Below are 15,054 nucleotides of genomic sequence, written 5' to 3' on the forward strand. Positions count from 1 at the left end.
AAATGATGTGCTATAGAAAAAAGTTAAGTTTGTTACTGCTCAGTAAGACTGATCATCCCAGCGTATTAAAAAAATCAGAGATTTATTTCAGTATTAATCTCTGCCAGTATTTTGTTTTGTGTAGAAGCTGCTACTGCTGTGGCAATTCTCACAAATCAGAACTTAAGCTTCATAATTTCATACTGCTCTGTTGGATAAATCCAGCTGAAAAGTTAAAATCCAGAACATGACAACACTTCTGACCAATTCTGACCAATTTTATTAGAGTACTAACATTGGTAGGTAAAAAAACCAGTATGAAATATTAACACTAGCAATGCTAGTGGTAATACGTGAAGTAAATTAAACAATCTACTTCATCTTTTTTTTACAAAATACAAAAATCACTCCGGCAGTTAATATTCATTACTATTGCCTTATGCATCTGCATCTTTTCTACTTTTTTAACCATATCTTTCATGCCACTTTGCAAACTGGGTGTTAGTTTTTAAAACTTTAGCACAAAACAGACAAAATGATTCAAGGCAACTTCAACATCAGCTGCTGTGGAACAATCACATTTTGTTTACACCTAACATATGGATTATATTTACATATTAACTGAGCAGTGATTCAATTAACAAACGTGGTGATTATCCAAAATATACACAGTATATAAATCCCCTATCAGGTCTGGGAGGAAAAGGCCACATCCTGATGGACTCAGAAATCCAGGCAACTGGAAGCAGTCTTACGAAGATGCTCTCTTCTGTTCAGAAAAGGGAGATTCGTAGGCTTCCATTGGTGGGCAGGTGCAAACCAGATGTTGATCTCCATATATGTCATCAATGCGAGCAATTGTGGGCCAAAACTTGCTTTCGGGTTTCACAAATGGCTAAGTACAGAAGAAGAAACAACTATTTCAATTTTTGTACCAAGCAAATCTGCATAATTGTAGTAGACATTAGAAGTTTTAAGAATGACGAATGCTGGAAAAGTGGGGTTTTTTAAGTGAAGTCATACTTCAAATCTATTTGCAGTCCCTGAAAGCTAACAAGCATGTATAATAGATTTGGCAGTCAAAAGAATATTTAGATTTTTTAAAAAGTGTAAGCATGTCCTCTAACAAATGCTTGCAAAGAAGCAGTTGTCATGGGATAAAAGAAGACTATGACACTTTAAATAACTGGCTTACAGATAGGAACCAAGGAAAAGTGGAGGAGACTACCAAGACCTGTGCGGTTCAATATAGTTACAATACATAAAACAAGGTGGCAGATTTCACAGGTGCAGTTGAAGTCTTCCTCTTTCGAACAGTATGTAGCAATAAAATACATGCAATTCAGTTTTAGGTGAGAAAAGATAGTTACACATATATTTAGCTGTTAAGATTGTGGATGCAATTTTATGTAGTGCCCTGAAGAATTCTGATGTATCCACCTCCACTTTGACCTTTATTTGTAGCAGGTTCACATTGGTGTGGCTTGCCGCATGCTAACTGTGCATCTTGTCAAACCCTCACCCAAGTTCTTTGGAGCAGACCCATGAACTTCAGGACAGGACATGGGACTCTGTTTTGGGAGCCCCTGGTGCAGTATGTCAGAACTGAACAGGCTGTTTCCAATAGGAATATCCAGTATTGAAGTGCTGAGATTTAGAAATCCAGGTTTGCACTTCATGCGTAGAGATTTTTTTTTTTTAAAGATCTTTTTGCCTTGTCCTGAAAAACAAAACTAATGGAACTACTGTAGCGCTCACACACATAAAAAATTGAGCAACAGTAAAAATGGCTCTGAAGTTTTTATTCTTACCAGATTACTTCATCTCCAACTGACCAGAAAACCACAGAGCAGAAAGCACATTTATGTATTACCACACCACTAGGATCCTATTATTTACTCACCAGTGGGAATGCTGCCACTTCTCTGGAATAAGGACGATCCCACTTGGAAGAAGTGACACAGTTCAGAGTATGTGGTGACATCTACAAGCAAAAAGACATGTTAGGACATGAAATTACTAAATTCAGTTGAACACATCAATGTGAACCATCCTTCAAGTTCACATTACCACATGTAAATAATTGTTGTCTCAAGACTCTCTTGAGAATACCATTTATCTGGGGAAAAAAAAGACGGATTTAAAACAGGAAGCAAGTCAGTATCTGGATTTTTTTTCAGTTTGAAGATACTGAAGATACTACCCAAGGTTTGAATAGGCTTCCAGCTTTTCACTAAATCCCTTTAGTATTTAAAAACTCAGTACAGCATTACAAGAGTTGAACCGAACTTGAGCCTACAGCAATTTTGTGCTGTAGTTGCTAAAATAATTCATTCAATATTTATTTTAGTTAGTTTTAAGGTCATTCCACTTCCCTTCTTAAACCAGATAAATAAGCGTCTCTCCTTCATTACTTTGAGATGGCCTGAAAAAATACAGCTTTGTCAGCAAAGGCCAGACTTCTGGCTTGAAAAAGTCAAAATTCAAATTTTGAAAAAGTCTTGAGGTTTCTAAAAAAAGTAAAATTTCAAGAAGTTCGTGTGTTTGCTGTTGCACAGAGTTATTTTCAAGAGTACTGAAAGACCAGGAAGAGTGCTCACGTAGTCTCAAGTAAATCTCAAGGGTTAAGCCGATGCTGGTAACTTGCTTTATATGCCATCTTACCTTTAGTGGGTTAATTTGGGGATCCATCCTGCCCTCCTCAATTTCAGCAATTTCTTGCCGAATACTGATCATTGCATCACAAAATCTATCCAGCTCTGCCTTGTCTTCAGACTCTGTTGGTTCAATCATAAGTGTCCCTGCCACTGGCCAGGACATGGTTGGAGCATGAAAACCTGATAAAGAAGAAATCAGTCACTGACAATAGGTTATGAGTTAATATATGTGTTAGCTAGTAATTGATTCACAAATTCAACCCTTTCCATAGTCTTTACAGGACTGAACTCATTGGTAGTGTTGATAGTGTACTGTAGAGGTAATACAGATTTTTCGAGTATCTTAGTTTTTAACGCTGAAGGGTAATGCCATTGTGTTATTTACAACAGTTACACACTGATTTAATGTAACACTCTTAAAACCTGCTCTTTTTGCTTTGTTACTTTTCAGCCCGAAGTATATTGCTTCTTTCCCAGGTTATTTCTGTTCCTACTGCTCACTTCAGTAGAAGTGTTTTGTCACTTTACCATCCTATGACAGCTGAATGGCAAAGTGAGATGGGTATAGATTTCTACACTGGTGGTAAACAAGGTAAAAAGAAAAGGTGGTCCCTCATGATTCCCTTCCTGCACAACTGCTAATTACAGCCTCATGCCACTTCTCTTTTGGCTGCAGAGGATGGAATTTTACTAAACTTATCCATGTAACTTACCTCCATACCTACTGAAAAGTCTATTTAAAGTGGTATATGCTATTTAAGGCCATAGCAGCCCACTTACAAAGAGCAGGAAGGATGGGGTTTTTGGTATCACAACTGGGCTTTGGCTTATTTCACTGAGGTATTATTGGTTAGGGTTTTAACAGCTTTTTTGCATATTTGTTAGAAGCACAGTTGCATAGGATCAAGCAGTTTAGTGGGTCATCTTGTCTGGCAGCCAGAGTAGGCACGATCAGATTCTTCAGAGCATGCATGCAAAATTGCCTAAACTGTATCGGGATGGAAGCATTTAAATTCTATTATCCTACTTCAAAAGTATTTTTCTTTTTTTTTTTTTTTTTGTTGGAATCCTAGTAGGCTCTTGGCTCCAACCCACTTGCTCCAATGGTTAAGTCATGTAATCATAAATTTGAGGGGGCAGTTTACAAAACTGGGGAGGTAGCAGCAGACTTGTAAGTAGCTACTACAACTCAATTGATGCAAGTATCTCTCTAAGCCATTAATGAACATGAAGAGACCTGAATGATCATTCACCATCCATAAGCACAGGACTAGAATGTTTCTGTCTCCCTTTAGAAGAGATTTAGGAATCTCTCAGCTGCTGTTTTTAGAAAAAAGGCATTTGACTTACCATAATCCTGAAGTCTCTTAGCAAGATCTACAGCTTCAATGTTGGCTGTTTTTTTGAAAGGTCTCGTATCCAAAATAAATTCATGGGCTACATACCCTGTAAATGAAAATGTGTACACCGTGTTTACCTACTAGCAGAATAGTGCAATCTAACAAACAGTCTGTTCTGACTGTTTTTGTGGAGAACATGGCAAAAACACAAATTAAAAAATATCTACTTGGGCAAAAACTCAAACCTGAGAAAGTACCAGCTAAGAGAGAGAGAACTCTGTCTTTGAAGAGTGGTTCTCTGAGTCCCACGTCACATTAAGAAGAGGCCTCATACCCAAGATCAGAACTAGGAAAGGGTGGTCAAAGTAGCTCCTATAATTTACAAGGACTCTGGAAAATAATTGGATTTGTCAGGGGCCCAACATCATTTGGGTCTTAGGCTATCTTGAATTAGCCATGTACAAGATAATCAGTTTCACGTTATGCCAGAGAAAAGCTCAAATCTGGTGTCATAGGCTAAAAGACACGTTATCTAAATTTATATCCATGATCCTGGAGAACCTTGTTCCATTTCATTGCTGAATCTTTTAAAATTTGCAACGTCGATTCACTTCTGTGAGGAAATAATATATTATCTTAAAATGCAACCTGCAGGTTTAGCCAGGGTGTACTCCATTAAGTTTAAGACATATATTTTGAAGACCATACATACTGTACTCCACTGTTTTTTTGTGCCATTCAGCTTAAACAAGGAAAACAGGATTCTCTGATAGTTACTCTACTATAATAGATAATTCTTTCACCTCTTATTCATTATTTCTGTCCTGCTGCAAGACTGGAGAGCCGTAGCAGGGAACTAGAATGTACCTAAAGTATTTTGCATTGCCAAGGGGATTCTCCCCCATCTCACAAAGGAGAATAAGGAGCGTAAATGAGAGAATGTTGGGTTTTTCCTTCCCCCAGAGGAAGTATGAAAGGGAAAGTACAGCTCCAAAAATTGTTTCCAGTTTTTCAATTGTTGTGCCTTTGGTTATGGGAGATTTGGAGGTCTTGACATTGTTGTTTCTCCTTTTTCTACTGTTCATTGATCTGCTACTAGACTTCAAGGAGAACAATCTGATGCCAAGGTTTACTCCCATCTTTTGTCATCATTTAATCTAATTACAAACAGCCATTTTTTCTTCTACTTCCAAGTATCTCACTTTCATTGCAATACCTCCACAGAAGCAGTGTGGCACGTTATTTCTCTCCTTGTGAACAACATCATGAGAAGGCTGAGATACAGCTATCACGTAGCATTAAAAAAGAACCATACTGCAAGCCAACTTCTACACTAGGGAAAAAAAAGTCAGCTTTGTAGAAGAAAACAAACTGTCCAGTACTTGCCTCTTGCTCCTCTGAAAAGGATTTTGTAGTGCTTCTCTAGCCTCTTTGCCATGTAGTTTGCATTTAGTATAGCAATCTCAGAAGCGTGTTTCAGACCCTTTGCTCCCATTGTCTGAAAGAGGAATAACATGAACAAACAGACCTAAAACCACTCCCAAGCAAGCTAAATGTGCTCTTGTACTGGTGAGCATGATAGACAACAGCACCGTAATGCATCTGGCTAGTTTTAAGGCAGTCACACTGCTATTCACTTTTCCACATTACACTCACAGAAAAGCACTTGGTATTACTTGAGAGCAACGTTGGTATACATAGGTTATGAGACTGCTTACTGTATAAGAGTTTTTGCTTAAAGTCAGCAAGTGAACAACCCAAACCTTTCCTCAAACTAAGAAGCTCTGAAGTGAATAGAAAAAACTGAGCAGAACTCAAGAATGTCATCAGCACACTTGTAAGAACTGCACATGCTTCATGTCACCATCCTTACCCCAGGGAAAGAGCATCCAGAGCACTGCCCAAAAAGGTATGTGTGCTGCCTGTACAGATTATCCCAGCAACTCAAACTCTGATTACTGGTGTCATGTCACAGATGATTCTGTGCATTGACAAAGACCAGCACCAAATGAACACAGATGCACTTGTTTCTCTGCTAAAGCACTGCAAACAGACAGTGCTGGAATTGAGCTCTGATTGGATTTCTTAACACTGCAATTAGAAGTTAAGTTGGCAAAAGAGAAAGCCAAAACAGCCTTCAAGGTAGCCCCTTTAGTTGGGACAGTGTAAACAGATGGCACTTGGCATTGTGAAGAAACAGCTTCCCCTAAAAATTTAGTACAGTTTAAATACTCTGTAATAGGAACAAGCTTAGAGTTACAAGGGACTTTTAGCCACAGCTGAAAAGCCACCATGGAAGTTGTAGCTCATATTTGCTCATTTCAAATTCTGGAAGAGCTGGTTTCCCCTGGGAATGGAAGTTTCCATGGTTAGAGTATCAAACTGGCTACAGGGTACTCTGAGTGACGCTGCCCTTACATTCACTATTCCAACTCTTTCTCTCACTGAAAGCTTTAAATGTTGCTCAACGTTCCAGCACATCCTCTTCTCAAATAGAATTTTGAATCTATGCTCATCTCTGTTGACTGAATACTTCCATATATGGAATCAAATATTTATAGGCTTATCATTAAATTGCAAGGCATTAAAAAATTATATAGATCATGATCAAGTTGTCACACAACCAAAGCCAAAACCAAGTTCAGTTTTCAAATTCAGTAAAATCTGCTGGAATTCAAGTTCTTATTAATAAATTTTGTAAAGTTAAATGTTACATACAGGTTAAGTATAGCAATATTACAGCATACAACCAAAAAATACTCTTGGAAGAACAGTGATTACCAAGCAGCTTTTAAACATGAAAACTTCAATGTCTGAGCCAGTGGAGGGGCAAGCCTGATTGCAGCTTTCTGCCTTGTGTCCACTTATCTCAAGAATTATTACAGACAAGAGACAGAAGAATTAAGCAGGCTGCATAGATACAGCAGTTGTCCTGCCATCCTTTCCTATTGCAACAGATGGCAATAGGCTGTTCCATTGTCCTACTGGAAAACAAGGAGGTTCAAAGGATGTGCATAACCTATGACCAAGCTGTAGTCATATGCATTTCAGTCTGTGCAAGCATCTATGATGAGTTGCTCTTAAACCTGTTCATGTGGTTCCAGTGGTCTTCAGACTTGCTGAAACAGAAACAGACCCTCAGCTGATACTCCAAGTCTACACACCTTGATATACACCCAGGAAATTGGCAATATAGCACTGGAACCCCAAGGTGCAGCACTGACAGTACCCAAAGGACACGCATCCTTATCCGGCTGTATTTTGATGACAGGGTGGGTAGGCAAGTAGGGAGCCAAATGTTTCTTCCTAAAACAAAAACATTGATTTTAGAACTTAAATATGTGTTCCTGTGTTACCATTTCTGGACAGTTTCAGCAGTAGCTTCTCTTCACCTTCCTTCCAAACACAGTCCTCCAGGAAGCCTGGTCTATGTCTTCAACAGAAAGTTTATTAACATAACTGTTGACAATGAAGGATGGCACTCAGTTTTCAACCTATTATAAGATATTCATGCAGCTATCCAAATGAATTTTTTTTTTAAAAACAGCAAGATTATTTTCTCTTAAAGGAATATGATTGCCCTATAGGATAAATTCACATAGTTCATGTACCACTTCTGCATTCTGGACTACATACAGTATCAGTCCTCAAAGTCCACAGAACATTTACTCAGAAAACAGACTGCTCAGCGAGGTCTACCATACATACAAAAGGTAGCATTTGTGAATACACGTGAACCTCACCGTTCATGAGATCAGCACATGACTATCCTGGAGAAGGACAAAAGTTTACAAACAACAGTATACCTCTCCCATTCATGGCTCTGTACTTAAGTGAACTGCCAACCAAGATTAACTAAGGGACTTTCTTTTTTTTCCTTAAAGAAAAGGCTAATAAAGAGATACACACACTCCAATTGGTCCCATTCCAGGTCCTCCTCCTCCATGGGGAATGCAAAAGGTTTTGTGAAGGTTTAAGTGAGAGACATCAGAGCCGTAATCTCCAGGACGACACAGACCCACCTGTGAAGGGAATACTCTGTCTCAAAATACTGTTTACATGCCATTTTAAGACCTATTACTTCAATCAAGAAAAACAGGTTGAGAAAGATGTGATATGCTTTTCCATTTTTCTTTAACATGATGCATCATAAACAAGAATTGATGCAAACAATTTTTTGCTTTAGTAATTCTTATTCATGTGTGTGAAGAATGTCTTTGACAAAGATTAGGTAGACTAAGCCAATTTCAGTCAACAACGTACATCTTACAACACATTTCAGGGCAAAATCAGATAAAAGAGAATTATCTTCACCATCTAACTTTATTACTGTTCTTGGAAACCTCACCTCCTCCCCTAAACACTGTGCCATCTTGTGAGGAAGCTGTGTTATGGTCTGAACTGAGTACTGCTGTACTATTTTTATTCCAAGGAAACATACACTCCCAGTTGTAATAAATCTACCTATGAGATTTTGTACCTGGGCATTCATATTTGCTCCGTCTAAGTAAACCTGGCCTCCGTGTTTGTGAATCAGATCACATACATCTCCAATCTCCTCTTCAAACACACCGTTGGTGGAAGGGTACGTGATCATGATGGCTGCCAAGTTCTCTTTGTGTTTGTCCACCTGGTGGCAGGGAGAGAGAGGAAGAAGTGGTCATAGAGGCTCCTAAAGCTTCTTAAGAAAAGATTTTTACAAAAACATGTAATGAAGATCATCAGGTGTTTCACAGGTGAGAAGCAAGTCTATCAGCAGGTAGTCTGTAAGTCATTTATTGTCAGCAAAAGATACTGGGCTTTTTCCTTCAGCAACACCTATGGAAAAAAGAGTATTTTCTCAACAAATCAGAACTTTAAATCAGGGAAGAAGGTATAGTATTAAAAGATGCATGTATAATAGTCACTTCTGGGACCTTAAGACAATCCAAGTGAAACATCTGGCCTTCGAGGTAATGTGATCTAATGACCATCTCCCTACTTTTAGCAATACAGTTCTATGACTACCATAAAAGCCTGCTCAAATATGTATTTTTGGAAATGTGTCCTGCTAATCCTTTGGATTCCTGAGATTCACCTGCAGCCAATCTACTCAAAAAAGTGAAAAAAGTTGCTTAGCAACAGCTTCACCAGCAGAGGAGGGCTTGAACTTTACTAAGCAAAGGCAAAAGTGCAGTTTCAAATGCTTCACACTCATGAACATGCTACATTCATTTCAAATACTAGATGTAGACCAAAAAGGTCTGCTATAAAAGAGCCTACTGTGTAGAAAGACTCTCTGAGCCACTCCTGCACCAAAGTTCCTCAAATTAAAAGAAATCTCCCAAGTGTCACATGGCTAGCATCTGAGTGAGCAAAAAGAGGAAAGAATGACTTGTCCTTTTCAAGCGTGTATTCACTACTATTGCTCTATTTTCTCTCAATGAAAAATCTGATTCAGCTGCCAACACTATTACCTGTAGAGGAGAAGGAGCGTTCCTGCCTTAAAAATTAAAGGTAATTAAATACTCACCATTGCTTTTAAATGGGAGATATCAATGCTCCCATTTTTATCCACTTCAATTGGCTGAATCTTCATCCCTGCCATTTGTGCACTCGCTGGATTTGTACCATGAGCAGATTTCGGAATAAGGCAAACCTTAGAAGGGAAAAAGAAGCAGGGGCTAAAGAATAAGTAGTTAAAAAATCTTAAAGCATTATGGTTTACACCTAGCTACAACTCATTATCAAATTTTCAAAAGGGATCCTGAGGGAATGTTTACTGGCAAATTGCCACTTGCACTGAAGGATCCAACTCAATTTTCTTTGAAGAAAATCCATTCAGGTATCAGCATCTAAATACTCATTAGGAAAATACAGTTTCATTTGCTGCATAAATCATATTTAGGGCTGCAGTTCCAGAATATTCTCTCAGGTAACATTTAAAATCTTTTCCTCTCACCCCCCTTTTTTTAAAAAGACTGATTTTTTTTACAGTAATCAGCTGCCATAAGTACAATGATTTGAAAGGAAAACTATGTAATTCCAACTTTCCACTACATCTTCAGCTGACTTCCAATGCATTTTCTTCTGCTACTCTCTTAAAAACAAAAATTTAGCAATGTTTTGGCTATAGCTAAGAAGTTTCACCCAGCTACTTGCATGCTCTTACAGTTCATTTCAAAAGAAAAAAAGAGAAGTACATTTATTTAAATAATTGTTGGTTCTTGTTAGTGACAGTTAGGAAAATGGAGCTCAGGATATTTCCAGACATTTGCTAGGAACTCCACCCCTTCTAAAGACAATAAATATACCTCCTCTAAAAAAAAAAAATCCTTTGCCTCTATTCAGTGAGGATATTGAAACATTTGTCTATTAGATTCTCTTGGAAGGATTAATTTAACTAAGCTTATTAAATAAGTTACTCAAACTTAGCTGCATTAAATAACTGACAGTAAGGCACTTCATTTTCATGAGAAACTGCATGATGGTCTCTACCTCATGTTCCATAGACATGCTGAGACAAATGTTAATTACTTTAAAAGCTATTCCAAGGAACTGACCCATCTGTCTCAGCACCTGGATATTTGCTCTTCTTGCAGTGAACTGTCAATGTTTTGCTGTGCAGCTGTGCTGAAAGGAAACCCAAGGATGCCAGCCCCAGCGCTGGGAAGCACCGTGGCACATCTGTAGTCATTTTAGCTACATAGCAGAAATGTAAAGTGAGTCTAGATTGCCACCCAGTCTTGCTGGGTTGCATCTGCAGCTGCTGGGTACAGAAGTTATTGAGCAGGCAACAAAGCAGACAGACACGAGCTGTTGGTTAATGTCAATACTTTTTTTCCAGGAGAGGGCACCAAATCCAAATGAGGCCAACTGCAAGAATCTTGATCTGCTAGTTTACTTACTTTCTCCAGCCCAGGTCACTTCAGTTGAAAGGTCAACATTTTGTGGGCTTTCTTCTTTTCTTTGTTTTTCCTTTTTTTTTCCAAGATTGTCTTGATTTTACTATAACATAAATCTATTAAGTGTGAGTAACTGCAAGCAGCCTGCAGGCTCTCTTCTATGCAGTTAAGCTCTGGCTGTTTCTGAGCATAAAATGATCATAGATGTTCACAGAAGCCCAAGGATCTTGCACAGAATAAGAGAAACGGCAAAGCATACATGGATAATCAGAAGATAACTGTCCAAGGAATAAAATTTCAACCTAATTTCACTTCCCAGTGAGTAAACCTGCTCACAAAACAAAGCCTGTATTTGTAAAGAGTGGCTGATTTCCAAGAAGTTTGAGGTGATCTGGATGCAACAAAGAAACCAAGACAGAACAAGACAACACTCACTGTTCAATTTTAGATAGTTTCCCCACACAGAGGTTACAGTTCCCAGGAGGTCAGGACAATGACCCTTCCATTTTGAGAAGGCAAATGAGTTCTAAAGCCAAGTATAAAATCAGGTTCAGAAAATATGGATATGTATGGATATGTATGGATAAATATGGAAGCTCTGAGGATAACCAAAGCTATGATATGGCTTTTTTGAAGAAGGATGGACAAATAACTGTAATCCAACTAGGAGGACAGAAATTAGGATGGGTAAGGATATTGTAAAAAGCTCAGAATTAACAAGATATGCCAGCTGTGAACAGGGAAGAACTGTTCATCATCTTTCAAGAGTGAGAGGGTATTAGACGAAATTATAAGATGTCAAGTTCAAAAAAAATAAGAGGAAGCATTTCTTATGAAGAAATATGATCATATGATAATGGGTGATGATTATATGATAATAGGTGATGAAGGCACAGAACATTTTCTCCAAGATACTGTAAATATCAGAAGCTTCCTCATAAGAGGTCAAGTGATCAAATTTAATTGTAGAAAAATGCATAAGCAGTGCCTTTGGATTTCTCTGGATCACGAAATTCCCATACCACAGATACGTAGAGGCTAGGGCCATATGCTGGGTAAGTATCATTGTGTACTTGCTTTGTCCTCATTGTAAGAGGGGTCTATCAGTCTGCTGTTGACCACTGTAAGACTGGATGCTGGGACTGACAGACTTTTAGTCTGGGCTAATCTGACTGTTCTTATATCACAAACATACAATCATCTCTCCAAAATGAAAATTGCTACCACCAACTTCTCACATTTATATATTTCGACCTATTTCACTTCCAATTAAACTTATACCTAAAACCTATGATTAACATAGCCTTTCTTCCAGGCATCACAGATTGTTCAGAAAGCACCTAAAGGAACAATATTACTTTCAGATTTTTCATCTATAACCTCCTGCCATTAAATGCAAATAAAGAATTCTCTTCAAAGGAAAATTAGAATTCAAAAATCTATTAAACAACAGGGAGCTTTTGCTGGGACACAGGGAAAAAAGGAGAGTTTACCACCTTTGGAAGAAGGGGCAGGCAACTCAGGAAGAGTACAGGGATTTTGTTAGGTCATGCAGGGAGGAAATTAGAAAAGCAAAAGCCCAGCGAGAACTCAATGTGGCCACTGTTGAAAAAGATAATAAAAACTGTTTTTATAAGTACATCAACAATAAAAGGAGAGCCAAGGAAAATCTCCATCCTTTGCTGGATGTAGGGGGAACATTGTCACCAAGGATGAGGAAAAGGCTGAGGTACTTAATGCCGCCTTTGCCTCTGTCTTTAATAGCCAGACCAGTTATCCCCAGGGTATTCAGCCCCCTGAGCTGGAAGACGGGGACGGGGAGCAGAATGGAGCCCCCATAGTCCAGGAGGAAGCAGTTAATGACCTGCTACCCCACCTGGACGCTCACAAGTCTATGGGGCTGGATGGGATCCACCCAAGAGTATTGAGGGAGCTGGCAGAGCAGCTCACCAAGCTACTTTCAATCATCTGTCAGCTGTGCTGGTTAACAGGGGAGGTCGCAGACAACTGGAGTCTTGCCAATGTGATGTCCATCTACAAGAAGGGCCGGAAGGAGGATCCAGGGAACTACAGGCCTGTCAGCCTGACCTCAGTGCTGGAAAAGATAATGGAGCGGTTCATATTGAGTGTGCTCAACTGGCATGTGAAGGTCAGCCAGGGGATTGGGCCCAGCCAGCATGGGTTCATAAAAAGGCAGGTCCTGCTTGAGCAGCCTGATCTCCTTCTATGACCTGGTGACCCACCTGGTGGATGAAGGAAAGGCTGTGGACGTCATCTACCTGGACTTCAGCAAAGCCTTTGACACCATCTCCCATAGCATTCTCCTTGGGAAGCTGGCAGCTCATGGCTTGGACGGGTGTACCCTTCGTTGGGTAAAAAACTGGTTGGGTGGCTGAGCCCAGAGAGTTGTGGTGAATGGAGTTAAGTCCAGTTGGTGGCCGGTGACGAGCGGTGTTCCCCAGGGCTCTGTTTTGGGGCCAGCCTTGTTTAATATCTTTATCGATGATCTGGGTGAGGGGATTGAGTGCGTCCTCAGTAAGTTTGCAGATGACACCAAGTTGGGTGGGAGTGTCAATCTGCTGGAGGGTAAGATGGCCCTGCAGAGGGACCTGGACAGGCTGGACCGACGGGCCGAGGCCAACTGTATGAGGTTCAACAAGGCCAAGTGCCGGGTCCTGCACTTGGGTCACAACAACCCCATGCAACGCTACAGGCTTGGGGAAGAGTGGCTGGAAAGCTGCCTGACCAAAAAGGACCTGGGGGTGCTGGTTGACAGCCGGCTGAACATGAGCCAGCAGTGTGCCCAGGTGGCCAAGAAGGCCAACAGCACCCTGGCTTGTATGAGGAATAGTGTGGCCAGCAGGAGCAAGGAGGTGATTGTTCCCCTGTACTCGGCACTGGTGAGGCTGCACCTGGAATCCTGTGTCCAGTTTTGGGCCCCTCCCTACAAGAAGGACACTGTGTTGCTGGAGCATGTTCAGAGAAGGGCAATGAAGCTGGTGAAGGGTCTGGAGCACAGGTCTTATGAGGAGCGGCTGAGGGAACTGGGGTTGTTTAACCTAGAGAAGAGGAGGCTGAGGGGAGACCTTATTGCTCCCTACAACTACCTGAAAGGAGGTTGTAGTGAGGTGGGTGTTGGTCTCTTCTCCCATGTAGTTAGCGATAGGATGAGAGAAAATGGCCTCAAGCTGCACCAGGGGAGGTTTAGATTGGATATTAGGAAAAATTTCTTTATTGAAAGGGTAGTCAAGCATTGGAACAGGCTGCCCAGAGAGGTGGTGGAGTCAGCATCCCTGGAAGTGTTCAAAAATCGGGTAGACGTGGCACTTCGGGACATGGTTTAGTCTAGTCTACCCTTAACTGGTTTAGTGTGGACTTGGTAATGTTAGGTTGATGGTTGGACTGGATGATCTTAAAGGTCTTTTCCAACCTAAACGATTCTATGATTCTATTAGTAAGAATTGCTTCCTCTTTGGGGTTAACTACAGTTGTATCACCTCTCAGGTTTACAAGAACTTTGTTTTGTCAGGTTACAATTGTATAGCTGAGAAGTGACTCCTTGAGGTCAAAGTTTCAGGTAGTTAGTACAGAAGAGAATACAAATCAAGCCTTTAGACTCTAGCATTACCAACTGAAGATGATCCTCAGTGAATCAAAACTGATTTGCATTATTATTCATCTACAGTTTTTGTGGCCTTTGTGAAGCAAGGTTATCGCCATATACCCTACAGATATTTATTTGAAACAGTTTGAATGGACAAGAACTGGATGAACCTAGAGACTTCTATGAGTAGCTACTAAGGCATACCAGAGGCTTCTCTGCTTCTTCTGTCAGGAGTGGCTATACTGGGAACCAACTGACATTATAAGCAGTCTAAGTTTTAGATATCAGTTCCTGTTCCATTTGTAACTGAAAAAGTTGGAGAGGGTGTGTCATACCACCTTGAAAAAGCAAAAAATTGTTATTGCCCATTTTATTCTGAGGCATGGACATCTTGGCCTAGATCCATCTCACTGAATCACTGTTTCACATTCATGAGTAGCCTGTGTGATGGCTTCAATGGTTAGGTCTCCCCCTTGATCACGAGCATATTTGTAGCTTTTAGGTCTCTTCCTAGGTGTCCTGATGTTTCATGGGGCCACTGAGCTATGAATAACTCATCCTTAAGTTCCCAGTCCAGGTCCACCTAAGTC

At 40.1% G+C, this 15,054-nt stretch overlaps 1 protein-coding gene across 1 annotated transcript in view; it reads right to left on the bottom strand.

Moving 5' to 3' along the window:
- Window positions 1–709: 709 nt before the first annotated feature.
- GLDC (glycine decarboxylase) overlaps window positions 710–15,054 on the bottom strand; it is a 52,926-nt gene continuing 38,581 nt past the window's right edge. Inside the window, exons 17-25 of the mRNA XM_075726461.1 lie at window positions 9,489–9,614; window positions 8,457–8,606; window positions 7,886–7,998; window positions 7,141–7,282; window positions 5,363–5,474; window positions 3,987–4,082; window positions 2,644–2,816; window positions 1,883–1,963; window positions 710–874 (exon numbers count right to left, since the gene is read on the bottom strand). Coding sequence (XP_075582576.1) covers window positions 731–874; window positions 1,883–1,963; window positions 2,644–2,816; window positions 3,987–4,082; window positions 5,363–5,474; window positions 7,141–7,282; window positions 7,886–7,998; window positions 8,457–8,606; window positions 9,489–9,614 — 1,137 coding nt within the window. The 3' untranslated portion in view covers window positions 710–730. The remainder of the gene's footprint in view (window positions 875–1,882; window positions 1,964–2,643; window positions 2,817–3,986; window positions 4,083–5,362; window positions 5,475–7,140; window positions 7,283–7,885; window positions 7,999–8,456; window positions 8,607–9,488; window positions 9,615–15,054) is intronic.

Source organism: Pelecanus crispus, chromosome Z (genome assembly GCF_030463565.1).
Source record: "Pelecanus crispus isolate bPelCri1 chromosome Z, bPelCri1.pri, whole genome shotgun sequence".
Lineage (NCBI taxonomy): Eukaryota > Metazoa > Chordata > Aves > Pelecaniformes > Pelecanidae > Pelecanus > Pelecanus crispus.